Source organism: Stylophora pistillata, chromosome 1, assembly GCF_964205215.1.
Source record: "Stylophora pistillata chromosome 1, jaStyPist1.2, whole genome shotgun sequence".
In the NCBI taxonomy this organism is placed as follows: Eukaryota; Metazoa; Cnidaria; class Anthozoa; order Scleractinia; family Pocilloporidae; genus Stylophora; species Stylophora pistillata.
Genome location: NC_142519.1, coordinates 52,814,141 through 52,829,526, shown reverse-complemented (window position 1 = coordinate 52,829,526; position 15,386 = coordinate 52,814,141). Strand labels below are relative to the sequence as shown.

Below are 15,386 nucleotides of genomic sequence, written 5' to 3'. Positions count from 1 at the left end.
TGTGTGTGTGTGTGTGTGTGTGTGTGAGGGAAGGGGGAAGTATTTGACTAATGCCAATGGCACATCTCCCTATGGGCCACATAAGGGAGTCCTTCCTCTCCCACACTCTTATATGCCGAGTCTAGAAAACCCCTAGCTATCTCAGTTGTGATTGTGAATAACCAAGTTTTTGTTGTAGTTATTGAATTACACCAGTCTGTAAATACAGCTGCTTGACATCGCTTTGCTGCTGGATGCATTGTCTTGTTCAGTGCTCCAGAGATGGAGTGATGACAGGTGGCTGTATTCGCAGGCTAGTGATGCACATTGTTAAAAAAGAAACAACAAAATAATGTTCAAAGGACATTGTTTACATCTGTAATCATTCAAAGACCAACAAGCTACAGTAAAAAGATCTCCAACTCATTTCAATTTTCTCAACAGGTTTAATTTGCATGCAATACACAATGTCAAAAACAACAAAATGATGTTCAAAATGCATTGTTTACATTTGTAATCATTCAAAGACCAACATGATACAGAAAAAGATCTCCAACTCAATTTTCTTAATTAACAGGATTAATTTGCAGGGTAGCAATACACAATGTTGAGAGCAAACATTTGAACTGTGATGTTTACATGTGTTAAAATGAAAAAGACCAACATGCTACAGAAAGAGATTTCCAACTCAATTTTCTTAATTAACAGGATTATATTCCAGGGTAGCAATACACAATGTTGAGAACAAACATTTGAATTGTAATGTTTACATGACTTGTGTTAATATTTAAAAGACCAACATGCTACATAAAAAGATCTCCAACTCAATTTTTATAATTAACAGGATTAATTTCCAGGGTAGCAATACACAATGTTGAGAGCAAACATTTAAACTGTAATGGTTACATGTGTTAAAAAATCCAACATTCTACAGAAAAGGATCTCCACTCTAATATCTCATCCCAAGATGTCTCTAATCTTCATCTATTTTTTTGGATATTTCCTTGACCATTACACTGCTTACACAGCTGATCACTGTCTTGCTTGTTTGGCGTGCCCTAAAATTTCTTTCATTTTCTCAGATAGGCTTCCAGAAGTAGCACAAGTGGCAATTTCTTTTGACGGTCTGCTATCACAATACCTACATTTACCCTCACTATTGAAAGCAATTCCACAAAAACAATATTGATCAGTATAACACCTTGGTGGAAAGTATTTGTCTTTGCACTTAGAGTAAGCATCACTGAGGGGATTTTGCTGCCTTAACCAAATCAGTGACATGTGTTCATGTCTAAACACTTTTTCCACCTATTTTTGACGAGAGAGAATTCTACAAAATATGCCAGGTGCTGATGCTTAGCCTCTCTACCTTGCATAGAATTGATCCCAAGGCCAACTCCCAAATCCTCCATTAACTGGTCCGAGTGAAATGGGACACAATGTCTTATTGTCCAAATACTAACGTTGGTGGAATAAAAAAGAGATGCTAAATTAAAATACATCCTGCAATCCTCTTTTAATCTAGGCAAATCCTCTTTCTCAACATGCGAAACTCTTACAGAGAGAGACAAGGCATTTCTTATATGAAGACCCATTCTTGCCATTGACAAGGCAAAGAAATTCTTTGGTTGCTCTATATCTGAGCCATCACCAATGAGATCTTCAATGATGAACATGAACCCTTGGCAAAGTTTTTTGGTCTCTTTGCCAGTAAACCTGAACTCAAAATCACCAGACTTTCGTTTTTCCTTTTGTAAGGTATTAATGAGCTAGGGCACCTTACAACCTTTTTGGAACTCTGTTTGCCTTCGCTTTCCAGTGGGAAGATCAAACTCAAACATTTCTGAAGAATGCAACTCATTTTACTTCCTCTTACTTAAGATAGCCCCTTGTAAATAACACTTAAGGTTCTTTCATAATTCTTTGCTGACTTCTCAAAAGAAGCAACAGCTTTATTTACTACTTTGGGTACAACTAAGGTATTAAACTTTCTAGATCTACTGCATAACATAGCAGCATCTTTGTTATAAGCATAAGATACAAAAGTGTTCCACAGTCCATTCAAAGTATCTGTTTTGGAAACTTCATCAGGTGTTTGAGGGCAAGATTGGATCATCTTTGCTGCATCTACTCTACGCTTCCTTCTCTTTGAGGCAATTAATTTTTCTCTGACAAACCAACCGTACAGTCACTGTTTTCCTTGTCTAGTTTCGTTGGCACAGCTGAGCCTCTTGGTAAGTGTACTTTCTCATCCTCAAGTAAGCCACACTGAAAAAGACAGCACAGCTTGATTTCAGAACAGCAGCTTCATTAACGAAAAATCCAGTTTGTAGCCATGGATGAGCACGATTAATTTATAATTAATTATAAAGTTGACACAAATGAGTACAATTGAAGTAAAACCTCACAGTTTACTCTCCTTAAATAATTCTTATATTGTTGCATTGTTCGTTCCATGAATGTCACTCATCCATCCCTAAATTTTGAGACAAATTTATGCGATCAATAACAATGCAGTTTTGCCCTTAATAATAGATACCCAGATCACAACAATATTTTAAATGATTAGTTTCAGTCATCCTCCAGCTGCTTTAATATATCACCTAAGTAACACTCCAGTATAATCAATACGGTGCATTCAACTGAAAACAGTATCCCTTTAAGTAGCTTACCTTTCTCCCGAGTTCCATTATTTCACCCTGCAGCTGAACATTCTTTTCCTTTAGTATTTTTGTGGCCTCCTTAGAACTTGAAATCTCCCGCTCAATGTTTTCTAGGCTTTTTCTCGCTTCAACAGCCTCAATGCTCTTACACTTCGCTTTACGAGCTCACTCTCCCATAGGAAACCTCTCTCTACTTTTCATGCGCTTGGACATCTTGGTCTAAAATCGTGAAAATGTCGTCAATCCTCGTGAATTTTTTCCCTTCACGTCTATGTGTCCATAAAGAGCAATCGTATCGTTTCAGATTTTCATCACATGCAATATTTAAGACCACAGCAGGCCTCAAACGTCGCCAAAACAACCAGTAAATGCCCCGATTACTTTCACGACTTTCCTTGAGCCAAAAACTTTAAAAACTAATCACGAAAGTCAACAAATTAGGTATCAATGTGAAGCTCTGCTCTTCGGCTATGATTTCAAACATACCAAGCACTTTCTTTTTCATCACATTAGCAGCCAGGCCTCTAAGAAAAGTGCCCTGGTTCAACACGATCTCGTCCCCGAATGAAGGATTATCATAACTTCTCAAATGTGACAAAATGAAGTATAATCATTCAACATCGAGATGACCGTGAGTCCAACGGTAGACTGGAGATACTAAGGTAGCGCAAGTCACAGAGTGAAAAATGGCGGCGAAGAAGGCGTCCAAGAAAAAAGAAGATCTCGATGCTCTGCTACAAGAAGCAACAAGTTTGCTTGGAGAAAAAGAAATATCACGAAAGAGGAAAAAAGGCCGGAGTGATTTGGAATTTTATAGGGACTCCACCACTGGTTTGAGGAAATACAAGCACAAGTATCGGCCTCGCGAAAAAAAGGTGACGAATACGTCGCTCTGCAGTGCAACAGAAGAAGGTGATTTTACAATATTTTTATCAGTTTGTTGTCGTTAGTTTTCTTTTTACCGTTTATCAAGCTACACCATTGCGGAGCGAAGCGAAAGATAATGGTACTTTAAAATCATTCAAATGTTAAAATTAACTGAGGAAGTTCCCATCAGGAACAACCCGACCCATAATCATTTGCTGTGATTATTAAAAGCCCTTGTAGCGTTTGATATTACCCTCGTAACCCGTCATCCTTTCTTCAATAATAGAGCAAATTGATGGTGTAAGTGCGTATGACGCGGGCCATGAGATGCAATCAGATGATGTGAACCAAACAGGTAGGTTTTTAAACAACTGCACTCGAAGGTATGGGCAATTTTTTTGTTTTTTGGAAAGAGTACCATGTAACCCCATACATTAATTATGCATTTAGACCGGTAGAGTTTGTTTTTAAAGTTATGTCGTGAAAGACAAAGAAGTGGAATGCATAATTAATGTATAGGGTTATATGGTACTCTTTCCTTTTTTTTTTGGTACAGTTATAACCAAATGTTGTGTTAATTTTGATGTATGAAAGCTTTTTAACCATCTCCTTTATGGCTAATAATGAAATCATCCACTCATTAAAATTAAATTTATTTCACATCTTCCCATTTATTTGCATGTTTTAAAGTTTCCAAAATGTTTAAAGCTAAAAGTTAGATTTTTGTCTTCATACAGACAATGAACTTCAATCAACTCTACTGAATTGCCAGGAAGTTCTTGAATCATTCCAGAGCCTGGAAAATAACTGGGAAAAGCGAATGGACAGTTTGAATGAGAACTGGGAGTCATCAAGGGAGCTGATTTTCAAGTCCATTCTGCTTACTCAAGGGTCACATATGTTAGGCCAGTTGTGTGCCATTTGTGCCAAAGGAAAGTGTGATGTCAGATGCGTAGAGTGTGGTGGAAAGAAGATGTGTAGTGAATGTGATGCGTTGATCCACCAAGACCTCCTTTTCCATGACAGGGAAGCTTTTGTGGATGGTTTTTACAGGCACATACCTCCTACAGTCAATGTGAATGAAGATGGGAAGCTGGTGCAGACCAGTTAGTTTATTTACTTTAATGTCTCTATACTTCTTATTGTAATGGTAGTTTATTTTTGCTCTTGTTGATAGATCAAATCTTGAATATATTCAACCCAAGCTCTTAACCAGCAATACATATATATTTCAATACAGACACCTTTCAATTGCATAATCTCTTGTGCCCTACTAAACTGATATATTATCTTATGAAGTATTTCTTTTATCAGGGAAATATTTTTTCTTCAATACATTTAAAGTGTGCCCAAAGTGTGAGCAAGATGATACTTTGACAGTTAATCCTTCAGGTGGATCCATTATTGTTGTGAACCAAAAAGGTAATCTTTTTTAATATACTGGTGTATACAGACAGTTAGAAGAGAGAGAGGAGGGAGGCTGTCCTTAGTGTGGTTACTTAAAGTGACATCATTTACTTTTTTCAATAGGCCGTTTTGACTTCAATAATTGCACTATCAGCTGCAGTGGTTGTGGTTACAAAATAAATTCATGGTCTTTGGAGAAAACGATTGAAGCTGGATACTGGCCAGGAAGTCCAAAGGACTCCACATATTTATTTGACCAGAATTTATTTCGACAGTGGGATTTCCTTCAAAAGAGAATACCTGGTACTTCAGAAGTATCATTCTTGAAAGCCTTGGGAGATTTTTCACAGTCAAAAGGAAGGGTTCGTTTTAAATAATTTATTTATCTCACACTGCTATTTCAAGACAATAAAATGTACATACTATAAAACATCACTTTTTCATTCAGTGGCAAATATTTGATCCAGAAGACCAAGCCACTTTCTTGTCTCAGATTATAAGCATTGGCAAGGCAGCTAACAGGGGACTGATGCATAAAGGCCATTTGTTAAAATTCATTTATAAGATACAATATACATATGATGCACAATGCAGTTCAAAATATATGAACTTCTTATATTTCATTGTATCTAAGATACAATATATTAGGTGAAACTATTTTCATTTTAGTTTCTTTCAATTTGCATTTGTTCTTTTTCAGGTGCAAGATATTTTTACACTATTTCTTTCTTATTTATACATTACATTGTGTACATGCACAATATCATGAGTTTGTTATGCTTTTGGCATGTTCATAGGCACCAGCTATTACCCCCACCACTTTCAGTCGCTCTTTTAAAGAGTGGAAGTTTTGCATGTATGAAGTAGAGATTATAAAAGGTCTATCTTGGATGGTGTGTCCCACATGTGCATTAGACCAGCATTCTTGTCATGTTGATGGAAACATGAAGCTTTACCGTTATCAATCCTCTGGAGTGTAAGTGATAATTTATTTTAAATGGCACACTTGTGTTAAACCATTCTCTTCTCTAGAGCCCTTGATACATTGGACTGTGCCAAGGATTGAGACCTCTGGCTGGTCCTGATTTCTGAGCATGCACTGAGTACTTATTATTTATTATGCGACTCAGGCAGTCAGAGGGCCAATAACTAAAATCAACCAATCAAAATGCTCTATTGCCGGTCAATATTCTCTCAGTATTGGACCGGGCACTGTCCCGAATGGTCCCGAATGATACTGCGCTTGTGTCCCTTTGAACTTCAGTCGCATAATAAATCTCTTATTAACCAAGCTTGCTTGGGACCGTACTGGAAGAATATCGGCCCTCGGTCTTTTTTGTATGGACCTCGCTGCGCTTGGTCCGTACTGTCAAGACCTTGGGCGGATATTCTCCCAGTACGGCACTCGCACTTGGTTAATAAGATATATGTATTTTCATCCAATCAGATTTGTCAGATTTGACAATGAGTCAATGAATCACAGACTTCCCGATGTTGGAGGCAGCCAGAGGTCTTGATCCTTGGCACAGCCCAAATGGATCAAGGGTTCTGGGGATGACAATGGTGGTAAACTGCAGGGTTCAAAGGCAAAGCTCTAATTTTAGCAATCTACTGCATAATAAGTTTTTGCTAATTATAGTTTTACTGGTTCTGGCAATGAAAAATTACCAAATAGCATTAATTCTGTCCTGCAGTGTACATGTTCTTTGTATTAATGATATTATTATTGTTGTTGTTATTAAGTAACATGTTATTACGTAAATTTATATACTTTCAATTTAAAAATGGGTACCGGTAAGTGTTAGTGTCAAGCCCTGGAAATCATCTGAACTTACAGTTTCCAGACTAAACAAGCAGAAGTCGTGTTGCTCTAACTCTACAGATTGCTCCTAAAAGATCTTTTGAATCTCACTCAGGGTATAATTTCTATTACTTACATGTATACTACTGAAAATATTTATTGTCATTTATAAACAGACAAAAAAGATCATGTTATTATGGCGATACCTTCATAGCACCCAAGGCTGATGTCGATTCTCATATTAAAGTTGTGTATGCCAAGGTACCACGGTCAACAAAGGTAAGTGATGAGATATATTTTGTAACATTATTGATAAGCCACAAGATAAAGATATATCACAAATTAAAAAATACAGAAAATTTTGGCAGTTCAATATGCCATCAGGAATTTAGCCCAAAACTTTTGTTGAAAGCTTTTTTTGTGCATAATGATTGCGCTTTTCTCCAGCTACCATACAGGTGGTGGCCTACAGGTTAGTACAGTGGACTCTGGATTGATTGGTATGGGTTCTAGACCTGAGTGGTACATTGTATTGTGTTCTTGGGCAAGATACTTCAGCTCATACTGCCTCTCTCCATCCAGATATATAAATGGCTTTCGGCAAATTTAATGTTAGGGGTATCCCTGCTATGTATTAGCATCCCATCAAGGAGAAAGCATAAATTATAACTCCAGCTATTAGGCTTTTTCTGTGAACAACAGACACTGCTGTCTCGTAATCATTAATTACACACAAGTTTGATAGTTCTACCTTGTAAATTTTTTTTTGTTAGTTAAATTAAAGTTGTCAGTAGCCACTAATCTATTCACCCAAAAAGTTAGTCTTGAGACCTATAAGTGCCCCATACTGCGTAAATGTTGTTTGTGTTTAGAAATAAAATTTTAAAAAAAATTCCCTTAACTCTGACATAATATGTTAAGAGTAAACAGTTGAATTTATAACTAATCTATTCTCGGCTTTGCTTTGAATAGAGAATGTTTATCTGACACTCCTGACATTGACTCCTTGAAATTATCAATAAAAAAAATACTCTGCTGTGCATCACATTTTATAACTCTCTCCTGAGTGCTGGAAGTTGTTTAAGACAGCACATGTATGTCTTATTTCAGAGTGACAAAGACAGCATGTGTGGTGAGTCACATTGGAGAGCAGCACAGAATACAGCAAGAAAGAAGGCAAAGCTTGATGAGACTGGCCTTGAAATTGCAGGATGTCGCCATGGACTTTCTCAGTGGGCAGTAAACATGTATCAGGGTGAAATATATGGTTATGCCCATTTCATTCAGACCAAAAAAATGTATCCTGCTGGAGTAAAGTTCTTCTGGGAAGATGTTGTGTGCAAATACTGGAAGTGGGCTGGCAAAGTTGGAGGATTGAAGGAGCTCAATATGAAACCTGCCCTCTCTGTTATGCATGCCAAGGCACACAAATGGACTTGCCAAGTATGTCCTACTTTTCCATAAAAAAAAGAAAAAGGCATAAATCTTTTGTTTGATTAACAATGATTCATACATTGAATTATTTATAATACTCTGTGTACATGTGGGATATTCTAAAGAAGCTCCCTTTTTTAAAAAAAATATCATTGTCATGGTAACTAACTGCTTTCAATATAATTATTTTTGCACTAAAATTAATGCATGTTTTATTTATTTCGAACAATTTCTTTAAAGGTGTTATGGGGAGGTCGCTGGCAAGTTGGCAGTGCTTGTTCAACAGGAGAAGAAGTGGAGCAAATCAATTCTTACATGTCCCGTTGTGGCAATACAACAAAGTATATGCTTCCTGAAGGTACATCTACATTTTCCATTTTGTCAATCTACACAGCATTTCTGCTTGCTGCATCTACTTAAAATGCAAAGTAAAATAATAAGCAGATGTTGTTATATTACTGAACACTCTCTTTTTATTCTGCAAGTTTTCCATTATTATGTTTGTTTGTGTTTTTTTTTTTTTTTCATTTGCAATGGGATTATTTCAGAAACCAGCACCAACAGATTAGAAATAATTACAATGTGTTTCTCATAACTTTTGTAGGCCGTGATGAAGTCCTTACAGAACATGCCATTGCATGGAACAAGAGAAAGATTTGTGCTATGCCAGCAATGCTTGTCAAAAGATTTGCAAGGGTGATTGTAATTCTTCATTTTGTCTATGATGTATATGTATTAGACAAAATTGTTATTTCAATAACATGCCAAAACCCTTACAAAAGAAAATTTTACTTTAATTATGTCTGTTAATACTTGTCTTTGATTGACTCCTTTAAGGTGGTGGAAATGTGTCATGCTTCTAAGAAGGATTGTGATAACATTCTTACTGAATATAATTTGAACTCGGATAAAAATCTGAACATTGCTAAGTGGAAAGAGGAAGTCATTGAGCAAGCCAAAGGTAAAATCTGCCTTGGTTTTATAATACTGTATATTCTATGCAAGATGTCTCTCATTTTCCAACATTTCAGACTTGATACCACAATAGAGAGTACCCTGTGTGTTTTATTCTTCCACTGTTGGTAGTGCAAATCTTATTCAGACAAGCCACTACGTGGTTATATCCTAAATTACCCCGGAGTCCTGCTTGCAATACTTTGAACAATAAATACCAAAGATAACCTTATGTGCTCCAAAGTCCTAGGTCCATGTTCTAGGAGGCAGAAACACTTGAACAATGCATGGTTAGATACAAGCCTTTCCTGGCTTGCCTGGATCTAGTAGTCAAGGCTATTATTATTAAAACTTTTTTTTTTTAATGTCCCTCAGCTGAGGAGTTGGTCAGTACTGCTAGACAAAGTTCCTCAGAGAGAGAGACACTGAAGTGTCAGATAGAAATGCTCAGTTTCTCACTTGCTCGAACAACAACAGCCATTAGCAAACAAGCAGGTATGTTTTCCTGGTTACTGAAGTCTATGGACATTACATGACAAAAAAAGTTAACTGGGATGTTGTTTAGTGATAATTTTTTTCTATATAATAACCAATCAATTTTAAAATTTTGTTCTTTTATTGTTATTGTCTTTAAAATACATTTTCAAATGCTTTATTCCATGCTTAGATTACATAGCCCTCTCCCCTGCATATTACCGACAGCCATTTCCTCTTGTATTATCACAGTATTGCATAATTTTCACTTCTCATTAGACTCATCAAAACAACGCACACGACTGCGAAAAAAGTTAACTTCTGAGAAAAAGACTCTTCAAAAACTTATCGATGAGTACAACAAAGTCAACGCAAGCACTGCGGAGGAGCCACTTACTTTTGAAGGAGTAATTTCAGGAGAGTTACTTGACAATGCAGATAATAGCAGTGGTAAATGAATTTGTTGTTTGTTAGTTAGACAACTGGGCACAGGTGTTCAAATTGCAATATGGCTGATCCAGTATAAGCATGAATTTGGTTTTGCAACTTTTCAGTTATCCTTTTTGGTTATATGTTCTGTCCTCAAGTTTTGATGTCAACTCATAAAAAAGGAATTACTCGTGGCAATGAAATAATACTCTCTCTGATAACTTCTAATCTTGGATTGGTTTAAATCGATTTTCATAAAAGCTGATCCTGGTGATGGAATAGTTTTACTAACTTTTAACGGGGTATTCGTTGTTATGGAATTATGGCAACCAGTCAAGAAGTAAATGTAATTTCTTGTGATTGCAGGCACACCCATTCGACTAAAAAGTAGAATTGTGGATGTTTTTGAAATACATGCCAGATGGGTAGAAGAGGTCGATTTAGTAAAGAAGGAGATGTCCAATTTCGTAAAGCACTACACAGAAGTTTGTATTCCTTCACTTAAGGTGAAAGTAAAAGAACTAGAAGAGGCGATCAAATTCCAAGGTTAGTGAGAGGCTTATTCCTGTACCAATTGTTTTGTTGCTTGTCCCCAACTTTGCTCAAGGCAACAGGTGACATACTTTTTTGACCACTATGCTTGATCCCTGTGCAGTTTTTCCTTTCCTTACTTTCCTTTTCTTCCTCTTCTTTTCTTATATACATGTTGTATTATTTTTATTTTTGTAATCACCATTTTACAATAAAGGAATTTTGAACATCATTAAATTTAAAACACAACCATGCACATGTCATTGTGATTATTGTTCCCTTTATTATTTCAGTGGAAGATGGGCTGGAAAGGCATGATTTGTCACCTTCTGCTGACGAAGAAAAAAATAAAGAAAACGAAATTGACTCGGTGCTGTAGAATTTTTTTGTAAATACTCTACACTGTCAACATTGAAGTCTCCTAACATTCACTCAAGTTTTGAGCATATTTTTAATGTAGACATACATGTAATAGCAATATAACTGGAAAATAGTTTCCTGCACTTTTATTAATCCTTTTTTAACAAGAGGCTGAGGTGGGGTATTAGGAAAATGCTTTTCTGAAAAAAGTATACCTTTAATTTTTCATTATAGATTGCCCTGGTCAAATACTCTTATTTTGGGTCTGAACCTGCGGTTCTTTATGGTAAACTGGCTTTTCTAAAGGAAGGATTGTTCTTCTGTAAAGAGCAAGTTAGCAGAGCCATCTACAGCTTCACTAAAGTATTTGATGCAAATTGTGATGGCATTGCTGACGAAGATGATGAAGATGATGACAACGAAGGTACCCATATAGATGCCGAAAGTGATAGTGATGTGGAGGATGATGATATCAATATACCAGCCACAACAATGGATGATGATCATAGTCAGATCATCATTCCCATTCATTCTTGGGGTGCAGAGGGCACTGTCTGGACTTGGCAATTTCCTTTGCACATCAGCCAATCGACAATTGACGGAAGGAATGGCAGCAATGCATGCAGTGTCATCGCTTTGCTGATTGCTCAAGGAATTCACCAAGTCCGCTGTGATCTCAATCAGTTTCTTCCTAAGGATTGGGTGTCGTTGATATGTGGATGCATCAAGGTTGGGAACGCTCTGTATGACCATTCGCGTGCCAGTCTGCCTCAGAGATATTTGTCCGCTGCAGAAGCTGCTATGGTAGCTGGTGATTGCTTGAATGTCTCCATTTCGGAACCACTGCCTGTCAGAGTGTGCGATGTCCATGGACAGTCAACACTGAAGCATCACCTTTTTGAACTTTGCAACGTCAGCACTGTCAGTTATGCGCTTTTCATTGTTAATGAAAAGACAGTGTTGTTCGTTGGTGCCCGAAATGAATTTTTAATCTTTGTGGACAGTCATGTACATGGACATCACGGTGCCATCATTGCGTTAGGCAAACCACTCTACGTAGACGATTTCGTGGGGGTAGTTAAAGAGTTTCTTGGGATTGACAGTGAGACCTTTGGAAATTTTGTCAATATATCATTCTAATTGTACCAGGGGCGACAAAAGCATTTGAGACAGTTTGTTGAAATGAGTGTCAACTTCAATATTTTCATTTTTCCACTTCAAATTCCGTGTAGATTTTGAGCCAACCCCCCCCCCCCCCACTCCCCCGTTCCCGTTTTCAATGTTGTGCAGAAACGAAGCACTTCTTGCAGATAGCAAATCCAACATTGTTTCGGGGGAGGGGGTAATATCAAAGAGTTGAGGGGTGATATTTCTCCCAAATACACAGGAATAGTTATTATTTCAGAACTGTTAAACTTCGTGATACAGCGATGTGTATGGAACAAGGTTCTTAGCTTTACTAAAGACTTTTTACGTAGATTGGCATAGAGTTGCCAATGAAATCCATACATTTCCTGTATTTAATACAACCTTAATAAGCTACATTCTTGTGCATAAATGGTCTAGAATAGTTAAAAAAAAAAGTCAAAAGCCCTTTGGTTCCATAAAAAAATACTTTGACTGCTTGTTTGCCCTCCTTGGCCTTGGTTGGATTGTATAATAGTACTTCGTATTTATTTTATGTTCGCAATGTTTGCTTTAAATAAAGGTCATTACCTAGTGTGGTATTGTGCGTCTTTACTGCGCATAATTGTACTCCTGGTCAATTTTCTGGTGCCCATTAAAAATTACAGCTTTTTCCTCGTGTCCCTTGGATATAAATCGTTCTTTTTCTGAAAGGAGTGCGGTGACCTCATTAGGTTTTTTCGTTTTGGATTGTGTAAACTTTTTTCGGGTACATTCGTTTATATTAAATAACGATAGCTTAAGACTTCCCAACGATTCTATCGGTGTAACGTCTTAGAAAATGTGGCGCAACAGGGTCATCGAGTTTTAAGACATTCATCGAGGCTCGGAAATAAAAATACTTAGTAAGATAGCCAAACGTTCCAAATCCCTATCTTACAAAGGAATTGGTTTATTCTTTTAGTGGTGCGTTCCCTAGTTCCCTTAAAAATCGCAAGTGCATCCATAACTTCATATATGGTACTGCATTTCATGAACATTCTTCAATAAGCATTCTGTTGATTTCTTTCGATGTTTTGTATGCTGTAACCAATATTAAGAGTTTCTTATCCCATATGATAATTCCCAAAATGTCAAATACAGTAAAAAGATCAAATGATGAAAACTGTCCATTGTGGCCAAAAGCACAATGAGAGGGCCGGTTAAATTTGTGTACAAATTCGTTGCCGTATTATATAGGATGATTTCCAAGTGCCATTTTTCGAGACCAAATGATAAAAATTCTCTTTTCTGGCCAAAAGCGTCATAAAAGGACTGCATGAACTTGTTTTCGAATTGGGTGCCTTATATCTTGTGGATGATTTCCAAGTGCCATACATCGAGACAAAATGTCAGAAATTCTCTTTTGTGGCCAAAAGCTTTATAATATGGCCGCTTCCACTTGTGTGTGAAATGCACGCGGTAGTGTCTACGAGATTATTTTCAAATGTAAAGAGACCCAAATTGTGGAAATTGTCCTTTGTGGCCAAAACTTTCTAACAGGGTCGATTGAAGCTGTGTTCGAATTGGGTGCCGTTTTCTGCAAGATGATTTCTAAAAAACACGTAAAGTAGAGAGAACAAATGTCATGGATGAAAATTGTCTATTTCGGCCAAAATCGAAATAATAGGGCCGCTTGAACATTGTGTTCGAATCAGGGGTGCCTTATTCCGTATGAGATCATTTTCGAATGCGGCAGCCATATATCATGACCAAATGATGGAAATTGTCCACTTTATCTAGAAGCATGATAAAAGAGCCGGTTGTACTTTTGTGCAAATTCGGTGCCGTATTCCACAAGATGATCCGAGTGCCATAGATCGAGACGAAATTCTGGAAATTGTCTTCTTCGGCCAAAAGCTTTACAAAAGGGTCGATTTAACTTGTGTGCGAATTGGGTGCCGTATTCTATAAGATGATTTCCAAATGCCATACAAGCGGAGACCAAATGATAGAAATGGCCGAGAGCGTAATAAAAGGACTATATATAAACTTGTTGTTCGAATTGGGTGCCGTATTCTTGCGGATGATTTCCAAGTGCCATATCTCTTTTGTGGCAAAAAGCTTTCTAAAGGGCCGCCCTAACTTGTGTGTGAATTGCGTACGGTAGTCTACAAGATGATTTTCAAATGTCCCATTATAAAGGGACCCAAATTGTGGAAATTGTCTTTTGTGGCCAAAACCTTTATTACAGGGCTGATTAAACGTGTGTGCGAATTTGGTACCATTTTCTACAAGGCGATTTCTAAACAACGCATAAAGGTGGAAATTGTGGCAATGATGGAAATTGTCCATTGCGGCCAACATCGAAATGAAAGGGCCGCTTGAACATTGTGTTCGAATTGGGTTCCGTATTCCGTATGAGATCATTTTCGAATGCGGCAGCCATATGTTGACCAAATGATGGAAATTGTCTACTTTGTCCAGAAGCGTTATAAAAGAGGCGATTGTACTTTTGTGCAAATTCGGTGCCGTATTCCACAAAATGATTTCTGAGTGCCATTTATCGAGCCGAAATTCTGGAAATTGTCTTTTTTGGTCAAAAGCTTTATAACAGGGCCGATTAAACTTCTGTGCGAATTGGGTGCCGTCTGTTTCTAGATGGTTTTCAAGTCCCATACATCGAGACCAATTGCAAATGACGGAAGTTTTCTACTGTGGCTGAAAGAGAAATAAAAAGGACTGAATCGGGTGCCGTATTCTACATGTTGATTTTTAAATGCTGCGCTGATGTAAATTGTCTTTTGTTGCCAAAAATGCCATCTATGGATACAAAATGGTTCAAATTGTCCATTGTAGCGAAAACCGTAATAAAAAGGGGCCGATTAAACTTGTGTGCGAACAAGTTGCCGTACTCTACAAGATGACTTTCAAATGCCATATATCGAGACCAAATGATGCAATTGTATATTGTGAACAAAGGCGAATTGGGTGTGGTATTCATAAGTAAGGTTTGGTAGGAAATGCTGTTTTGTATTTTTTTTATGCATCCGATGTTAATTGTCTACTAGCATAATTGTTAAAGTATACGTAAAATGTATTATAGGTAAGAACACAATTTAAGTTTGCCGTTTTTAACTTGTTTGCCCTTTCAAAACTGAGGTAAATCTGTGAGAACCTGGGGCAGATATTCAGGGCAAAACGGAGTATACCCAATAAAACCAGTGCGACGATAATTTTCAAGAATGGATGAACAATGCCCCAGGAAGCGAGCCTTTCTAGATCAGAGGCATGTTTAGGCATGGCTCGGGGCTTAAAATATGCGGAGGCCTTAAAATGTCCTTCATAACTTGGTTTAACTCCACCCAGGCGTTTCTCAATTT

General features: G+C 37.3%; 1 protein-coding gene and 1 pseudogene across 1 annotated transcript; one reads left to right on the top strand and one right to left on the bottom strand.

The window, feature by feature from the left end:
- Positions 1–880: 880 nt before the first annotated feature.
- Positions 881–2,855, bottom strand: LOC111347336 (uncharacterized; annotated as a pseudogene).
- A 331-nt stretch (positions 2,856–3,186) lies between these two features.
- Positions 3,187–12,619, top strand: LOC111347337 (uncharacterized). The gene is made up of 16 exons (XM_088762291.1): positions 3,187–3,554; positions 3,796–3,864; positions 4,247–4,615; positions 4,824–4,931; positions 5,040–5,278; positions 5,714–5,892; positions 6,894–6,996; positions 7,828–8,160; positions 8,392–8,509; positions 8,756–8,847; positions 8,989–9,112; positions 9,481–9,600; positions 9,859–10,029; positions 10,375–10,554; positions 10,833–10,909; positions 11,134–12,619. Exons 1-16 carry the CDS (start codon positions 3,329–3,331, stop codon positions 12,037–12,039), a joined length of 3,414 nt encoding a protein of 1,137 aa, XP_088618417.1. The 5' UTR covers positions 3,187–3,328; the 3' UTR covers positions 12,040–12,619.
- The last annotated feature ends 2,767 nt before the right edge of the window (positions 12,620–15,386 follow it).